The sequence below is a fragment of the Lagenorhynchus albirostris genome, chromosome 13, assembly GCF_949774975.1.
Source record: "Lagenorhynchus albirostris chromosome 13, mLagAlb1.1, whole genome shotgun sequence".
Classification (NCBI taxonomy): Eukaryota; Metazoa; Chordata; class Mammalia; order Artiodactyla; family Delphinidae; genus Lagenorhynchus; species Lagenorhynchus albirostris.
Genome location: NC_083107.1, coordinates 54,164,491 through 54,183,430, shown reverse-complemented (window position 1 = coordinate 54,183,430; position 18,940 = coordinate 54,164,491). Strand labels below are relative to the sequence as shown.

Below are 18,940 nucleotides of genomic sequence, written 5' to 3'. Positions count from 1 at the left end.
CCTGACATGTAGGAAGTACTCAATATGTAATAATAGCTTTTAGTATTATTATTTTACAATTTTGTGTGTATCCTTCTGGAGAAGGTATCAAATGTGTTCAGTGTATTATTACTCTGGAAAAGGCATCAAATGTTTTGAATGATTGAATCTCTTACATTTTGGAAATCACTAGAATTCTTAGGTTTCAATCTTGTTTCTAACATTAGAGTGTTAACCCAGAGAGCCCCACAGAGTTATTGGAAATCTATGTAATATAAAAACTATGAAATATACTTACTTGTGAAACTGCATCTTTGAATCCTTAGTCCTAGGCATAGTACTTGACATATAGTAAACATTCGTTAAATGTTGAATGGTGAACACCAAAGCAAAACATACCATGCTATTACTATAATGGGTAAGTTTTAAATAGCATTTGGATAGTCTAGTTGGAATATCACTTACATCTCAAGCAAACTGGACAGCCGAACTTCAAATAAAGTGTATAAACTATACTTTAAGGTGTCAGAGTTCTGAGCTACATTTGTAATTCTTTGAAATATGATTTCAGGTAAAACATGGCTACTCCAAGAGAGTCTGGTGTACACTTATAGGAAAAACATTATATTATTTTCGTAGTCAAGAAGATAAGGTATGTATGTATTTTTAATATGCTAATTAGAGGAATTTTTTGTTTGTTATGGCTTCAAGTTTTCCCTTTCACTGTTCTGTTGCTAGCTCAAACTTCAGAATTTTTGATAAGGTTGAAATTTTGCATAAAATTTATTACTAAGGTAATCATAGACCTACAGGGTCTTTTTTTTTCTTTTTTGCGGTACACGGGCCTCTCACTGTTGTGGCCTCTCCCGTTGCAGAGCACCAGCTCAGTGGCCATGGCTCACGGGCCCAGCCGCTCCGCGGCATGTGGGATCTTCCCGGACCGGGGCACGAACCCGTGTCCCCTGCATCGGCAGGCGGAGTCTCAAACACTGCGCCACCAGGGAAGCCCCCTACAGGGGTTTTGATTCTTAATTATAAGCCTTAGTAACTTTTAATTAATTCTTCTTCTAAGACCTAGAAAAGTCTTCCTCTATCCCACTTTCAACCATCAATTTCTCATATTTTTCAGGTCTGACAGACTAGATAAGGTTGATTGAAGGGAACAGCAAGCTAGGAAAAAAGAGCTGGGAAGGGAAAAGAATCCAGTCCTGTCCCAGGCCCTCGAATCCCTAGATACCACTTATCTATCCATCCATCTGCATATCTATATCCCATTCGTTCATTTTTAACTAATCTCCTCCCCGCCAAAACTTGAGTTATTGCATTTTCAAAGTAAAAAGATGGGTATCTTCCAAACATGAATTGTATACCTAATTATCATTGTGCATACCCCATGTCATCTTTGGATTACTGAAACTATAAAAATTGAACTAACATGGACCAAGAGTATTTGCATAAAACAATGATGCCAGCTCCACAGAACAGCAGCCTGTGACTGATTACTGTGTTAATGAGACTAAACTTCTTGGTCCACTGACCATGTAGGTCAGTTAGTATTTCTCTGCTCTATTTTCATATTCTGCACTCTCAGTTCTGACTAGCCATATTTAAAATGCATGCCATTATTGTCAGTATCGCTCACAGGTTGGTACTTAACACAGTGCAGCCATTGAGAGTGATATCTCTGAAGTAATGTGGGAATATGCTCATAAAAATAATACAAGAATAAGCACAGTACAAAACTGCATATTCAGTATAACCCTAACTCAATTATCAGTCAGGAAAACAGAAGCCACTCTGTGTATTCCAGTTTTTAACAATTTTAATGCAGAATTAGGGACATACATAACTTTAGAAAAGTTGGGGGAGTAGAGGTCGGGGAAGCAGCTGCCACTGAAGATCTGAGAAGCCAGCACCAACGGTCTGAACACAAAGCACAGAGGCAGCTGGTACTCAGCAGTTTACTGAGAAGCCTCTGTGATACATCAGCCCAGGCATCTGACTGCAGCTGTCTCAGGAGAATCATGACTCTTCTTTCACGCTTACCTTCCACAGGAAGTTTGGGATTCTGAGTTTATAATTCTCAGTCCAGCACATCTATGTAAAGATACACATAGCAGAAAAGTCAGAAAGAACTATGCCAAAATGTTGAGTGGGAGTAGAATTATGGATGATTTTTTTCTTCCTTTTTTTAAAATAACTTTCTGCTTTTACCAAGTTTCTATATTCGTGTTTTATAAATAGAAAAATAATTTAAAATTTGCTGAGAGTAGAATTTAAATGTTCCTACTATTACTACTACTAATAATTTTGTTTTTTATTAAAAATGGATAACATTGATCACAGAAGGAACAAGTCAGAGGAATGTAGATAGCTGAACAGAAATCCATTATAATTACTGGAAAAGTGTTGAGAATGCTTGTGAATCGGTATTAGGCTTACTTCATTTTGTGCTATAGATGTTTCAGAAACAATTTGTCTTTATCTCAATCAGTGTCTTTTAAAAACTTCAGTCAAAATATTTAAAAGCACCCGGTCTATTCACTGTTTATAGAACCATGGTAAATCCTCTGGTAAAAGGAATAATCATCTTTAAATATTGGGGTGGATGGAACCTTGATTGTCATATGATTAGGTATGCCTAAAGCACACAATTAGGATAGTATTGTCATGTATTATCATAGTAGAATTAGTTTTCTTTATCCTATTTTTTAAAGCTTGCTTTTTATTTATTAATGTGAATTTTCTGCCCTATTATTTTGCTTTTGTTTTACTGCCTTTTTCTGAAAGTATAGATAAGTTAATTTCACATTTTTCCTTCAGAAGTAAATTTTATTCACTCAGTCCCCAGAATGGTGCTTTGCACATAGTAACTACTCAGAAAATAACTGTAATTAATTTAATGGGAAAAAGCAGTGTTTCTCGTAAAAGACAACACATTTAATCAAATGAATTAATTTTTTACTATTAATCAGCTATTAGGCAGATAAGATATCTAGGTAAGACCTCACTGAGAAGCCAACATTTTAATTAGGTTTTGAAGGAAGTAAAAGAGGCAAGAGTATTCCAAGCCAAAGGAACAGCGAGTGCAGAGGCCTTGGCAGGAGCATGCCAGGTGTGTTTGAGGAATAGTGAGAAGGTCAGTGTGACTGGACTGGACTCCGTTAGGGAGAGGATAATAGGAGGTGAGTTCAGGGAAGTAACGGGGACCAAATCGCAGGGGGCCTTATCATAGTAAGGACTTTAGCTTTTGCTCCAAGTAAGATGAGAAGCCATTTGAGGATTTTGAGCCGAGCAGTGACATGATCTGACCTGTGTCTAACAGGAACACTCCAGCTACTGTCTGAAGGGAATTAGGAGGAAACTGGTTAGGAGACTCTTACAGTAGTTCAGGTGAGAGCTGATTGTGGTTTAGTGTGGCAATGGAGGTGTGAGAAGAGACCAGATTCTGGGTATATTTTGAAAGATTTGCTGATAGGATTTGTTGACTAAAAGGGTATGGAATATGAGAGCAAGAAAAGGGGCAGTGACAATGCCAATCTTTTTGGCCTGAACAGCTGGAAGGATCAAGTTGCGAACAACTGGGATGGGAGAGACTCAGGAGAGCAGGTGGTGGGGGAGGACTTACCAAGTGACATTGAAATGCTATTAGACATCTAAGTAGAGCTAGTGTGAGTCAGGAGTTATAAATTTGGAAGTAGCTAATACCTGCTGATGCAAAAGCCATGAGCTTGGATGACATCACCCAGGGGAGTGAGTGTAGATGGGAAAAGAGAGTCCAAGCACTGAGCCCTGGGCCCGAGCATGGAAATGTAAGATGGTAAATGTCCTTGGAGTTACAATGAACTTTTTCAGGCTGCAATTCCAAACCTGACCGAATATTTTAGAAGTTGTACATCTGAAGCAGACTGTGTGTGTTGCTGGAATAAATGGACTTAATTAAAGAAAAGTTTTAAAACAAATATGCTAAATATTCTACACAGCAAATAATAGTTTTCATCAGTAAAAGAGTAGGTAAAATTTAATATAAATCATTTTTAGGATGTTTTTCTTACACTTAAATTAAGATGAAAGAAATCATGGCATTTTTTGTGATATGTTACATGTGTAATAAATCATATATGTGTATATAGCCTCAAAACACTCCTCATTTATTGGGGTTTAGAGTGATAGTTAATCACACTTCTTCACACCAGCTGTTTCACTTTGTTACTTTTTCTATGAATAGTATTGAGACTATGTCTACCCTTGTCCTTTTGATCCAATAACTTAAATTAATTCTGTGGGGAAAAAAGTCAAATGAATATCTTGACTGAATTGCTTGACTAGGTAATGTGTCATTTTGGTCCAAATGAATAATCCAAACCACTGTATGGAAGTGGCTTCTTGCTTTTTCCACAAAAGTTAAATGTCTAGTATTCAAATTGTTCTTCAGTATCACAGTTGGCATGTTGGTTGTGGCTACTACTTTTGTAACAATGTGGATAATCCAATTAGCTTTAGGCATTCATTTAAAAAAAGGTATGCTTTATAAAGGTAAGAATGAAAAACACTATGAAAAATTTTAGCAGGAAAATATTTAGAAAGTTCCTTCCTTACAATTACTAATATTTACTTTAGTTTCCTTTAGGTCAGATCAGACTCTGGGAGGCTAAAGTTGAAGAGGTTGACAGATCCTGTGATTCAGATGAAGATTATGAAGCCAGTGGGCGAAGTCTTTTATCCACACATTACACTATTGTGATCCACCCCAAAGACCAAGGTCCGACTTACCTCCTGATTGGATCCAAGCATGAAAAGGTATGTAAGATCTAATTGGTTGATTTAGAATGATTTAGACTAATACGATTAAGTATTGGTAATAATTTTCAAATGACCGTTAAGTACAATCAAAGATTTACGTATAGATTTGTTGGACATAGTATTTTTAAAATAATTTTATTTCTGATATATTTCAAACACAAAAAATATAACAGACACCCTTTTTTACTTAATAGATGTTAGATTTCATGGTATTTTTTTATCGGCATGAAATTAATAACCATCTAAGGGTTCAACAATAGGAAATTGATTAAATAATGTCCATATGATAAAATATCCTGCAGCCTTATATCTTTTTTATACTAAAAATAGATAATTATAATTTCTGAATTTTACTAACGTAGTATAAGCACGTCCTTAATATAATCTCAACTATGTGAAAATATGATGTACATATATATTTTAATAGAAAGAAAAAAGTCCAGTATATTTGGGGAGCAGAAAAATGGATTCTTTTCTTTCTTTCTTCCTTATATACATAATCAATGTATACAACCTGATGCTTTGGAAATTATTATGTGCGCATGAAAACATCACTGCAGTCTATGGCATAAACCTATCCATCACATCCAAAAATTTCCTCTCAACCTCTTTTTTAATTATTATTTGTGTGTGTGTGTGATAAGAACTACATAACATAAGATCTTCCCTCTTAGTAAATTTTAAAGTATGTAATACAACATTGTTAACTATAGGCACCATGCTGTATGATAGATCTCTAGGACTTATTCATCTTTTTTTTTTCCCAGGACTTATTCATCTTGTATAACCAAAACTTTGTACCCTTTGACTAATACCACCCTGTTTCCTCTCCCCCCTAGCCTCTGGCAACCACCATTCCCTCTCTGCTTCTATGAGTTTGACTATTTTAGATCCATCATATAAGTGGTATTATATGATATTTGTCTTTCTGTGTCTGGTTTGTTAGCAGGCAACAAACCTGATTGCTAAGAAACCAGACACAGAAATGTCCTCCAGATTCATCTATGTTGTCACAAATGGCAGGATTTCCTCCTTTTTAAGGCTGAATAATATTGTATGTATATACCATATTTTCTTTACCCATTCATCCATCGATGGACATTTAGGTTGCTTCCATGTCTTTGCTATTGTAAATAGTGGTGTGATGAACATGGGGGTGCATATGTCTTTTTGAGTTACTATTTTATATAAATTTATATTATAAAACTTCCTTCAGATAAATACCCAGAAGTAGAATTGCTGGATCATATAGTAGTTCTATTTTTAATTTTTTGAGGAAACTCCATACTGTTTTCCACAGTGCTGCACCAATTTACATTCCCACCAACAGTGTACAGGGCTCCCTTTTCTCTACATCCTCACCAGTACTTGTTATTTCTTGTCTTTTTGGGGTTTTGTTCTGTTTTTGATAGTTGCCATTCTAAAAGGTGTAAGGTGATAACTCATTGTGGTTTTCAGTTGTATTTCCCTGACGATTAGTGATGTGAGCTCCTTTTTGTGTACCTGTTGGCCATCTGTATGTCTTCTTGGGAAAAATGTTTTTCAGATCCTTTGCCCATTTTTTAATTGGATTGTTTGTCTTTTTGCTATTGAGTTGTATGAGTTTTATATGTATTTTAAATATTAACCCCTTATCAGAAATATGATTTGAAATATTTTCTCCCACTCAGTAGGTTATCTTTTCATTTTGTTGATGGTTTCCTTTGCTGTGCAGAAGCTTTTTAGTTTGATGTAATTCCACATGTCTATTTTTGCTTCTGTTGCCTGTGCTTTTGGTGTCATACCCAAGAAATCATTGCCAAGGCCAGTGTCCAGAAGCTTTTTCTCAATGTTTTCTTCTAGGAGTTTTATGGTTTCAGGTCTGATGTTTAAGTCTTTATTCCATTTTGAATTGACTTTGTGTACTGTGTGATATCAGGGTCCAATTTCATTTTTTTTAATATATATTTTATTTACTTATTTTTGGCTGTGTTGGGTCTTCGTTGCTGCGCATGGGCTTTCTCTAGTTGTGGCAAGCAGGGGCTACTCTTTGTTGCAGTGCATGGCCTTCTCATTGCGGTGGCTTCTCTTGTTGCGGAGCACAGGCTCTAGGGTGCATGGGCTTCAGTAATTGCAGCACGCGGGCTCAGTAGTTGTGGCTCACAGACTCTAGAGTGCAAGCTCAGTAGTTGTGGCATGCAAGCTTAGTTGCTCTGCAACATGTGGGATCTTCCGGGACCAGGACTCAAACCTGTGTCCCCTGCATTGGCAGGCGGATTCTAAACCACTGCACCACCAGAGAAGCCCTCCAACTTCATTGTTTTGCCTATGGATATCCAGTTCTCCCAACACCATTAATTGAAGAGACAATCCTTTGCCCACTGTATTCTTGGCAACCTTGTCAAAAATCAGTTGACCATATATGCATGGTTTTATTTCTGGACTCTCTATTCTGTCCCATTGGCCTAATGAAGCAATCATTAGGCCCATTGATGGACCTAATGTCTGTTTTTATGCCAGTACCATACTATTTTGATTACTGTAGCTTTGTAATGTATTTTGAATTAAGAAGTATGATCCCTCCAGCTTTGTTCTTCTTGCTCAAAATTACTTTGGTTATTTGGGGTCTGTTGTTGTTCCATGTGAATTTTAGGATTGTTTTTTCTATTCCTGTTAAAAAAAAATTGGGATTTTGATAGGGATTACTTTGAATTTCTATGGGTTGCTTTGGGTAGTATGGACATTTTAATAATATTACTTCTTCCAATCTATGACTGGATGTCTTTCCACTTATTTGTGTCTGCTTTAGTTTCTTTCATTAGTGCTTTATTGTTTTTGGTGTACAAATCTTTCACCTCCTTGGTTAAGTTTATTCCTAAGTACTTTATTCTTTTTTTTTGCTATTGCTTTGGGATTGTTTTCTTAATTTCCTTTTCGGATAATTCATTGTTAGTGTATACAAACACAACCGATTTTTTAAAATTAATTAGTTCATTTATTTTACTTATTTTTTGGCTGTGTTGGGTCTTCATTGCTGTGCGCGGGCTTTCTCTAGTTGTGGTGAGTGGGGGCTACTCTTCCTTGCAGTATGCAGGCTTCTCCTTGTGGTGGCTTCTGTTGTTGCGGAGCACAGGCTCTAGGTGCACGGGCTTTAGTAGTTGTGGTATGTGGGCTCAGTAGTTGTGGCTCACAGACTTTCGAGCACAGGCTCAGTAGTTGTGGCGCACAGGCTTAGTTGCTCCGTGGCATATGGGATCTTCCTGGACCAGGGCTCGAACCCATGTCCCCTGCATTGGCAGGCAGATTCTTAACCACTGCACTACCAGGGAAGTCCCCACAACTGATTTTTGTATGTTGATTTTGTATCCTGCAACTTTATTAAATGTATTAGTTCTAACAGTGTTTTTATGGAACCTTTAGGGTTTTCAACAAATAAGATAATGTCATCTGCAAACAGAGATAATTTTACTTCTACCTTTCCGATTTGGATGCCTTTTATTTCTTTTTCTTACTCTGTTGCTCTGGCTAGGACTTCCAGTGGTATGGTGAATAGAAGTGGCAAGAGTGGGCATCCTTGCCTTGTTCCAGATCTTACAGGACAAGCTTTCACTTTTTCACCATTGAGTATGATATTAGCTGTGGGCTTTTCTTATAAGGCCTTTATTGTGTTGAGGTATGTTCCTTCTGGGTATTATTTCCTTCTTTAAATTTTCTGGATTTCCTAGGTATTTTATATGTTCTATTTGTATGTACTAGGAGTCAGATTTTAAATTTGATAGAATTTGTTGTATTTCATAAAAGAATATTAATTGGTTGTATTTATTCTAGTCTCTTAATGTCACGTTACTTTCTTAATTTTCTTACGCTTTTCTAAATGTGAACAATGGGGAAAAGGTACTATGAGCACAATTCAAATAAGCTGGCTTCAGAACTCTTTAAGTGGCTTTTAGTTATTATTTAAAAATTAAGAGTGTTTTTTTTTCCATTGTCAAAGTTTTCTACTGTTTATGCAAGTTGTGTTTTTCCTTAAGTCATCAAAAACTGTCTCTTGGTTAACATTTCTATTAATATGTTTTGATTTTTAAGGACACTTGGCTTTATCACCTGACTGTTGCAGCTGGAAGTAACAATGTAAATGTTGGATCTGAATTTGAACAACTCGTTTGCAAATTGCTAAATATAGAAGGGGAACCTTGTAAGTTTATAACGTACAAGGCTTTATGGTTTATGAAATGGGCCCCTAACTCCCTTAGCCTAATAGAGTTTTCACTTTGCGGGTTCCTGTTTCCCTGAGATGTACCCATCTTCTCACAGGTTTTGCTTGTCATGGGCTAGGATTCTCATTGTGGTTCTTTGGCTCTAAGGACACCGTCATTCCTTGACATATCCATATCCTGTCACACCTCTCTGCCTTTGCTCACATTACTCCCTCTGCCTGGAACACCCTTCTTCCTTCACATTCCCCACCAACTTGATGAAATCCTACCTACCTTAGGAGCTCCCCCAGCCAACCCATCCCAACTCAGCATCTGGGTCATAAAAGGTGCCTAATAAATGTTAAAATTATATCCCAATGCACTTTACCATTTAAAACTTTTATAGCATTTGTTGCTTTGCACTGAAGTTTTTTTTATGGCTAAGGTTTCCCCATTGAGAGCCTAGATTCTAAGCTCTGCTTTACTTAATAATAGAGATCACATTTTATTTGCAGTATCTAGCATAGGAATTTAATAAATGTTGATTTTAGGAATGACTTCAAGTTCCTCTTTATCTTTCTGTCTCCTTCTGCTCTGGCTTCTCCTCTCTGTATCTTCCCCCAGCTCCCTCTCATGTACAGTCATCTCCCAACCTAGGTCACCAATCTTTAGCACATTTAAGCAACATGACAACGCCCTGGTAGACTTGTTTTGGCCTAGAATATTTGTACCAAACTCTTCTAGCTTTAATTTATCCAAAACAGAAATAGGAGAATCCCAATGGCCTGGAAACTGAAATAAAATAATGTTATCAGAGGTTTTTCATGACTTTTATGACTTAAATTGTGAGCCAAGCCAGAATGAGGTAATTTCTAAAGGACTGATTTAATGTGAGGCCAAAATAAGTGATTCTTTCTATTTCCTGTTCATATTTCATTCTGTGTTTAGCCTCTCAGATATGGAGACACCCTACTTTGTGTCACAGCAAAGAAGGACTCATTTCTCCTTTGACAACACTACCTTCGGAAGCTCTACAGACAGAAGCAATTAAATTATTTAAGGTAAGATTTTATATGGAGTTATATATTGTTAAAAAATTTAATAGGAAAAAATAAAACTTCAGATTATAAAGTTTCACTCTTTTCAAGAAAATTCAAAATGTGATGATGATTAAGAAAATCTACTGAAATAAAATTAGGTGAATTTAATATGCTTTCTGAGTGAGGATTTGAGATTTACTGCAGTAAACTATCTATGGTTTGGGCCATGGGAAACACTTAATATCAGAAGAATCATTTCCTCTTCAACCTCTCAAATGGAGAGACTCCTGACATCACTTGTACCTCAGTGTTGGGAGAGGGATCAATATCCTTCTTCTTCTCCAGTGCTACTCTCACATTCTTATTACTCAACCTCTATTAGAAATCCGTGGTGACTTGAAGCTTACCATTCAACTATATCACTCTTAATCCTCCACCCCCATCATCTCTGTCATCAGTCACCTTCTGGTAACTCCTCAAATTTCATTAAGGATTTTGGCTCCCAACTCACATCTTTCTCTCTGCCTCAAATCTTGCCATTACCCTGAATTACTTTACTATCACTTCACTCACCAATGCCACGGCCTTAAGATTCCTGACCTTCTCAATGTCAGTAAGCTTCCTCTCTACCCTGCTTCACCTTCCAATTCTCCATGTCCACACCCTGACCTCAACATTCCTCATAAGTACACCACTTCTAAAAGCTTAAATTCTAATGTGTCTTTCATTAACCATAATCTCTTAGCCCATGAGCTCTCTAATTTTCTTTCTTCCATTTCTCATCCTCACTAAGACATTTTTTTGAGCCATTTATTTTCTTTGAGATCAAGAGAGAGCACAATAACTGCTTCTTGGCTTTTCTTCCTTCTTTATCTAGTCTGGATGACTTTCATTAATACTCATAGTTCCTTGGGACCTGTAGTTCCATGCAATCTTCAGCTGAACCCCAACCGAGATCAATGCTGCTGTCTTGCCTGCTTCCCTATTAATCACATACATACTGCTAGAGAGCATCAAACAGCCGTATGGACTGGAGCCAATGTAAATCTGTGGTCTTCATTCCTTAGGGTCAACTGTCTCTCCTTTTGCTTGTCTTTGGTCACATCCCCTCAAATTCCCTACTTAGTAATTCTCCTCACAACAAAGTTACCTTCTAGTTCATTGGGAAAATTAGAGGGCATCAGAATTGATCACCTCGAATCTCCCTTCTCAACAGACATTCTTTCATCTATTTTTTTCCTCCATTACTCCAGTCTCAGAATATAATGTACCTTCTATGGATTCATGTCTTGACTCTGCACTGGGACCTTGGTACTTCATTTTCCCATAGTCTCTTAAAGTCTCAATTTTTGTCTCTCTTTTGGCTTTTTCTTGCCTACATTTCACCCATCTCAAAAAATTATATATTTACTAGATAATACTAAGGAATTGTTGTTAATTTGGGAAGGGGATAATGATGACATGATGGTTATGGGAAAAAAATCTTTATCAGTTGGAGAGCCCTACTGAAGTATTGGTAAAATAACATGATATACATTAGAATACTACAGAAAAAAAGTGGATGCAGGGGTTGAACGAAACAAGTGTGGCAAAATGCTTGTTGACAATTGTTGACACCAGATGATGGGTACATTATACTGTTTTCTCTACTTTTGTTCATGTTTTAAAATTACCATAATTTTAACGTTTTTAAAAATCCACCTGTAGAATACACAAATATCCAAAGCAAGAAAGACTTTATACAAATATATTTGAATATCTGGATGAAGTGATCAACTTTATAACAAAATATAAATGGTGAAAACCAGTTACACAGGTGAATGAAAATTTAAACAGGGAAATTTACTAAACTTTATAAGTGTGGTTAATTTCAATGCTGTTTAAACTGTCCCAAAGCATAGGAAAGAAGGAAATTTTGCAAAATTTTTTTCTTTTACTTTTTTGGGGGTAAATCTCAAACATATATAAGAGTAGAGAGAATATTATGAAGTATAAGATACTCATCATCCAGCTCCACAGTTGTCAACATATGACCAATTTTGTTTTATTCTCCCCAACCCCACTGCTCCCCAAGATTGGATTATTTTGAAGCAATTCTCAGTCATCATGTCACCAGATTCTTTTTGTGAAGTGAGTATTACTTTGTTACCAAACCCCAGAAAATATTGTAGAAAACAGAGCATTTCATACAAAAACTAATAAAGTATTAGTAAACAGAATCCAACATCATACTAAAAGAATACTAATCATGACTAAGAGGGATTTGTTCCAGGAAATCAAGGATGGCTAAATATTAGGATGTCTATTAATATTATTTATTATTAAGTTGACAGTCATCTCTATAGATGGTGAAAAGGCATTCATAAAATACTGATAGATATTTCCTTAACATGATAAAATATTCCTGCTTAGTAAAAACAAATGTCATGCTTTATGGGGAAATGCTTTAAACATTTTCATTAAAGTGAAGAACAAGACAATGATACTCACTCCCATTAATATTTTAAAAACTTCTTATTAAAGCATAATCTGTATAGAGTGTATCCCCATTATTATTAATATTATTATTATTTAGCATTCTATTAGTGGTACTAACCAGTTGCAATTAGGAAGTGAAAACAAATTAGAAGGGAACAAATTGGAAATGCAAATATTTACAGATTATGTAATTGTATACCTGGGGAAAAAAACTTAAAAAACTACTACAAACAAAAAAGATAATTCAAAAAAAAAAGATAATTCAATCAGATAGTGAGGTACAAAATTAATAAGCAGAAATCAGAACTTTTTACACGTACAAGCAACAACCAGTTAGAAGATAAAAGGAAGAACTTCTGCTTTTTGGCTGTGATGGAGCAACAGGAACTGGATTTACCCTACCAGTGGTTTTCAGACTTGAATAACAGGCTGTGCAGGACAGTGATCCTCAGGAAAACAAATGAAGTAAGCTTTACAATCGTTGCAGCTTAATATCTTGGAGAGAGTTTCATGACCACAGTGCATGGAGGGACACCCAGATGGTGCTTGGCAGTCTTCCTGAGTTACCAAGACAGAGTTTAGAATTTGAGGAGGCCAAGATGTTTAGAATTCACAAAACTGAGAGGAGTGAGCAAAAGAGAGTGGGAAAGTGCTCCACAGATTCACAGAGGGTTCCTTTTGAGTTTTTAGCTGAGAACTGATAATCATATGTGTGTGAGCAAACTACCTGAGGCTAGGGAAAGAATTACCAGAAAAGAATAGACAAAAAAAAAAAAAAAAAAATTCCTGGAGCTTACACATAGCTGAAAATAGTTTGTATTCCTATCATCCAGAATGGAAAGACCTCCTAATGCACTAAGCATCAAGTAGAGTACTCAAGATAGAAGTCACATTGATTTTTAATAACCTATCCTCAGAAATGGCATATCATCATTTCTGCCATACTCTACTGGTCACACAGACTAACTCTAGTACAATATGGAAGGGGATTGCCTCAGATATTGTCTGAATATCAATAGATGGAGATCATTGGGGGCCATCTTGGAGACTAGCAGCCATACTTCATATATTCAAGAAGGTAGAGGACAGCATAAGCATTTTAAGAAGAGTAATGGAAGATATTTAAAAGATCCAAATTGAACTTTCAGAGATGAAAAATGTAGTGGCTAAAATGAAAAAAATACCCTGGATGAGATTAACAACAGGTAAGGTAATGCAGTAGGCAAGACTAGTGAACTTAAAGACATAGCAAGAAAAATTATCCAAAATGAAACACAGAGTTTAAAAAAAACTGAAAAAAATTGAATACAGTACAGTAAGCAATGGTATATTTTCAATCAGCCTAACATATATGGAATTGGAATTCCACAAAAGGAAGGAGGGCAACAGAAAAATATTCAAGGAAATAATGGCTTAAATTTTCTTTTCCCAAATTTAATGAAAACTATAAAACTCTCAAATTTAAGAAGCTCAGTGAATCTCAAACAGAAGAAATGTGACAAAAACTACTCTAATATACATCATAATCAGTTGCTTTAGACAAGTTATAAAGAGGGTGGTGGTTTGGGAGGAATAACCTAACACATAGAGAACATAGATAAGAATGACAGCAGACTTCTTATTGAAAACTATACAAGTCATAAGATAGTAGAGTAACATCTTTAAAGTACTGCAAGGAAAAAAAATCTATCAACCTAGAATTCTATATCCAGTGAAAATATTTTTCAAAAACAAAGGTGACATAAAGGCTTTTTCAGATATATAAAACCTGAAAGAATTACTCCCCAGAAGACCAATACTACAAGAAATGTTTAGTGATGTCCTTTAGGCAGTCAGAAAATGATGCCAGATGGAAATCTGGATTTATGCAGAGGAATGAAGAGCACTAGAAATGGCAAATATGTGGGTAAATATATAAGAATTTTTCCTTATTATTTCAATCTCTCTAAAAGATAATTGACTGTTTAAAGGAAAGATAATAACATTGTATTGTGGGGTTTAAAATTATATGTAGAAATAAAATATATGACAATAATAGCACAAAGACTGAGAGAGGGGAAATGTAAGTATACTGTCATAAGGTTCTTATACTACAAGAAGTGGTATAATATTCCTTAAAGGTAGACTGTGAAAAGATTAAAATATATGCTAAAACCCTAAAGCAACCACTTAACAAAAGTCAAAGAGGTTTAGCTGATAAGCCAATAAAGGACATAAAACAGAATCATAAAATATACTCTAGTAATTTTTTAAAAGGCCGAAAAAGAGGAAAACCAAAAAGAACATATGAGACAAATATAAAACAAATAGCAAGATAGAAGATTTATTCCTGATCATACTAATAATTACATTAAATTTAAATGGTCTAAACACTCCAATTACAAGGTTGAGATTGTCAGATTGTATAAAAAAACACGATCCAACTATATGCTGTCACAAGCAGTACTTCTTTTGTTTTCTGACATTTGTTGTAAGAAAAAAAGACTGACATTTTAAAATAGCCTGCTCAAAAGAAACTGATTTTACTCTCAGAACTTCATTTTACTCCCAAATATCAATGTCATTAATAAGCCCAATATATTTAATTCATTGAAACAAATATATATTACACTATAACTACAAATTTATTTAATACATTATTACAATAATTTGGGGTTCAATTAGCATGCAAGTATTTTTAAGAATTCATAGATAGAACACTTTATGAGTATTGAAGTTGCTTCCCCTGCCTTTAGGCAATCCATCCTAAACTTTCTCAGGCAAGTGTACCTACTCCTCTAGTCAGGAACAAAACAAATTTTCACAGTTTTATTACAATGAACTGTTAAAATGAAGAATGATAAGTATTAATATCCTACTTTGGAAAATGTCTAGGAAAGATTATGCTATAACCTTTTACTAGTAACCTACTCCAAAATTTAATCTCTTTGGGGGAAAAAAGTATTTATTTGCATTCATTTTAAGTTATTTATTCTACTATTTCCCAAAATATTTTCCTCAGTAAACTAGTTTTTAAAGATGCCAATTGGTATTACTAGAAAAAAATAAAGATGGGAAGGGATTGTAGTCAAATAAGTTTAGAAATTCTGTGCTGTATAGAGAATACAAAGATAAATAAGAAAGAGTCCTTCTCTTTATGAAGTTTATAGTCTGGTAGACCAGGGACTATTACTGTTCCATATGCCCTTAAAATGAATGCATATTCTGCTCTGAGGTGGAGTATTCTACAAATGAGTTCAAGTTGGTTGATAGTGTTATTCAGATTTTCTAAATCCATACTGATTTTTCTGCCTACTTGTTCTCTCAAATATTGACAGGGGATATTGAAATCTCTAACTTTAATTGTGAACTTTGTCTGTTTCTCCTTATAGTCCTATAGGTTGTTGCACCATGTCTTTTGAAGCTATGTTATTAAAACATTTAGGATTGTTATGTCCTCTAGATGAACTGACCCCTTTATCATTATAAAATGACCCTCTTTATCTCTGGCAGAATTCCTTGCCCTGAAATCTACTCTGTCTGATATTAATGTAGCCACTCTGGATTTCTTTTGATTAGTGTTATCACAATATATCCTTTTCCATCCTTTTAAACAAAAGCTATTGCTAAGAAGAGGATCAGTATTTCATGCAGAATAAATCTGATCATTTCTCACCCTGAGTATATCTATTTTTTTCATTTAATTCAGACCTGCCAACTTTTTATAAATGCAGCAGTTGACTCTCCTGCAATTGATTACCACATATCTCTAGCCCAGAGTGCTTTGCAAATCTGTTTGACACATCCTGAGCTACAGAATGAAATTTGCTGTCAGCTCATTAAACAGACAAGACGGAGACAGCCACAGAATCAACCAGGACCACTGCAGGTATCTGTTGATACATATACATGCAATTTTAAATGATGTTGTGTTCCTGATTGTAAGAAAAATACATATTCAATACAGACATTTGGAAAATTACAAAAAGTATGAAATGGAAAAACAGCTATTAATATTTTTATGTATATCTTTTCAGTTTCTATATTTATATATAAATGCATATGTGTATATCTTTATGCACTCACAGTTTTTCACATTACTAGAGCTACAGTGTACATACTACTTTTTAAAAACTATAGAACATAATCATTTCCCCTATAGCCTTCAATAGTCTACAAAACATTAATACTAGTTGCATTAATATCAATTACTATACATTTAGGTTTTTCCAGTTATTTTTCCTATAATAAATACCACTACATTAGACATCTTTGAACCTAAATTTTGTGTGCAAGTCCAGTGAATTTCATTGAGTCCACTTCTAGAATTTTCCTATATCTTCAACAATGTTCAGTGTAATTCTTCTTTTAATTCCTTTCCAGGTAAAAAGTAGTATTTCACTATTGATTTTGGATGCATTTCCTTAATTATTAGTGCAGTTGAATTTATTTTCAGGGGGCTTTTGGTCACTTGTGTTTACTCTTCAGTGAATACCTCTTTTAATCTTTGCTTACTGACTCCCTGTCAACTACAGGATAAAATAGAAATTTCTTACCCTAGCCTGTAAGACTCTCAGGGGTGGATCCAGGTTTTGTGGGACTTGAAGCTTATGCAGCGAATACTCTCCAAGAAAAAGAGTACAAAATACATTACTTTTACACATTTTAAAAGAACGTATGACCATGTCATATGACTAGGACAGCTCGTCGGGCCTGTCCCAGGGACTTGGAGGGGACCTGTGCATAGAGGGGTTCTGAAGCTTAATCTTTATGTGAATCAAGGGCCCTTCATAGTCTGGCTCCAGTGGCCTCCTCTTTCTCCACTTCATTTTATACTTCCTGCCTCCAGTGTACAGTGAATGAATAAACTCTCCCCATTCTTCAAACATACCCTGCCTTTGCATTATCCTTCACCTTGCACCTGGCATTATTCCTGTTACCTGGATCCCTCTGCTTTCTTCCTACCTGTGACTTCACCGTCCAGCCCAAGCAACATCTCTCCCATATATTCCTTCCTGACTTCCGCAACAGTAAGTCATTCCCTCCATTGGTTATACTTAAAAAATATTATTACAATGTATTAGCGATATTATATTATAAATTACTGTTTCAATATATAATGTCTTCTCCTGGACTGTAGGTTCTTCAAGGGCAGGGCCTTTCCCCCTTCTCCTTTTTTATATGACATTTAAAAAATTATTGAAGTTATACTTGCTTAATTAAAAAAATTAAGATAGAAAATAGAATATAGTCCAGAGCAAGAGAAGAATAAAAATCACATACAATTCTATTACCTAGACATACCTCTGTTAATATTTTTGTACTTGCCCCTTATTTAGGTATGTATCTATATATGGGTAGATAGGTTTTGCTTTTTGTATAAATAATTTTTTTACTATTTTTCAATCTGCCCTTTCTCAGTGCCATTACTTATATTTCAATGAATGAGTTAATACATAAATGAACAAAAAGCAACAATTTCCCTGATCTTTGGGTGTGATATCAGAAAGGACTACCATATCATGTCTTCTGGTACCTCAGTTGTAGACAACAATATATACAACTAGATGGATTATGGTTCTGACCCAATAGGAAGCTTTTATGTTTTTATGTATTATAAACGCTCTAAGCAGATAATGCATATATGGAAAAAGCAAAAACATGTGGGGTCAAGTAAGACTGTCATCATCCCCTTGCTCTCACAGCCTCTGTCAGTCATACTTGCCCTGACTTGGATCTCTGACGACCACATGGTGTCTGACCTGTGATGCTTCTCTTTGCCCAGGGCTGGCAGCTCTTAGCGCTCTGTGTTGGGCTCTTCCTTCCCCATCATCCTTTCCTGTGGCTCCTCAGACTCCACCTAAAGAGGAATGCAGATTCCAGGTACGCAGAATTCTAGCCAGCTAAACCATTTATGTGGCCTCTGAGTGTCTACAATAAGTCAAAGGTATTCAGTAACCTGCCAGGTACATTTGTGGAAGAATGTGTGAAACAAATGTTGGTACAGGAAGCCTTTGGTTATCATTCATGCGGAGCTGGGAAAATATTTCCTTTGTTATGTTAAATCTCTTATGGAAGATTACAGTAAAAGCTTGAAAAACTGACAAAGAATATTTTAAGTGAAAAGTCTATGTACATTTCAAGTATGAATGTGTTATCATTAGTGGGTGTTCATTCAGTAAAAGCAACTATTTTGTTTCCTTATTTTTCCTATTACTATTTTCTTCACATTGAATTCTTTTATGTAGAAGACTTCTCTGATGGTCTTCCCACCTTTTATAATTGTATGTATTTGAATTACTTCAGAATTTTTACTCCTTTGAAAAAGACTCATAAAATTCAGCTGTCAGAGGGGCTTTCTTACAGTGAGACCCAGGGCACCCAGCCAAGGGTTTTCAGGATCATTTTGTCCAAGAGGTTCATATTAGGTTGTTTAAACAGACTCTGGGATTCAAACAAACAAACAAATGATGAATCAAAAAACAA

General features: G+C 35.4%; 1 protein-coding gene across 1 annotated transcript in view; it reads left to right on the top strand.

The window, feature by feature from the left end:
* PLEKHH2 (pleckstrin homology, MyTH4 and FERM domain containing H2) overlaps positions 1–18,940 on the top strand; it is a 110,193-nt gene that overhangs the window by 66,671 nt on the left and 24,582 nt on the right. The window contains exons 16-21 of the mRNA XM_060169484.1: positions 551–631; positions 4,600–4,779; positions 8,848–8,956; positions 9,906–10,018; positions 16,164–16,343; positions 18,240–18,337. Of these exons, the coding sequence (XP_060025467.1) occupies positions 551–631; positions 4,600–4,779; positions 8,848–8,956; positions 9,906–10,018; positions 16,164–16,343; positions 18,240–18,337 (761 nt within the window). The remainder of the gene's footprint in view (positions 1–550; positions 632–4,599; positions 4,780–8,847; positions 8,957–9,905; positions 10,019–16,163; positions 16,344–18,239; positions 18,338–18,940) is intronic.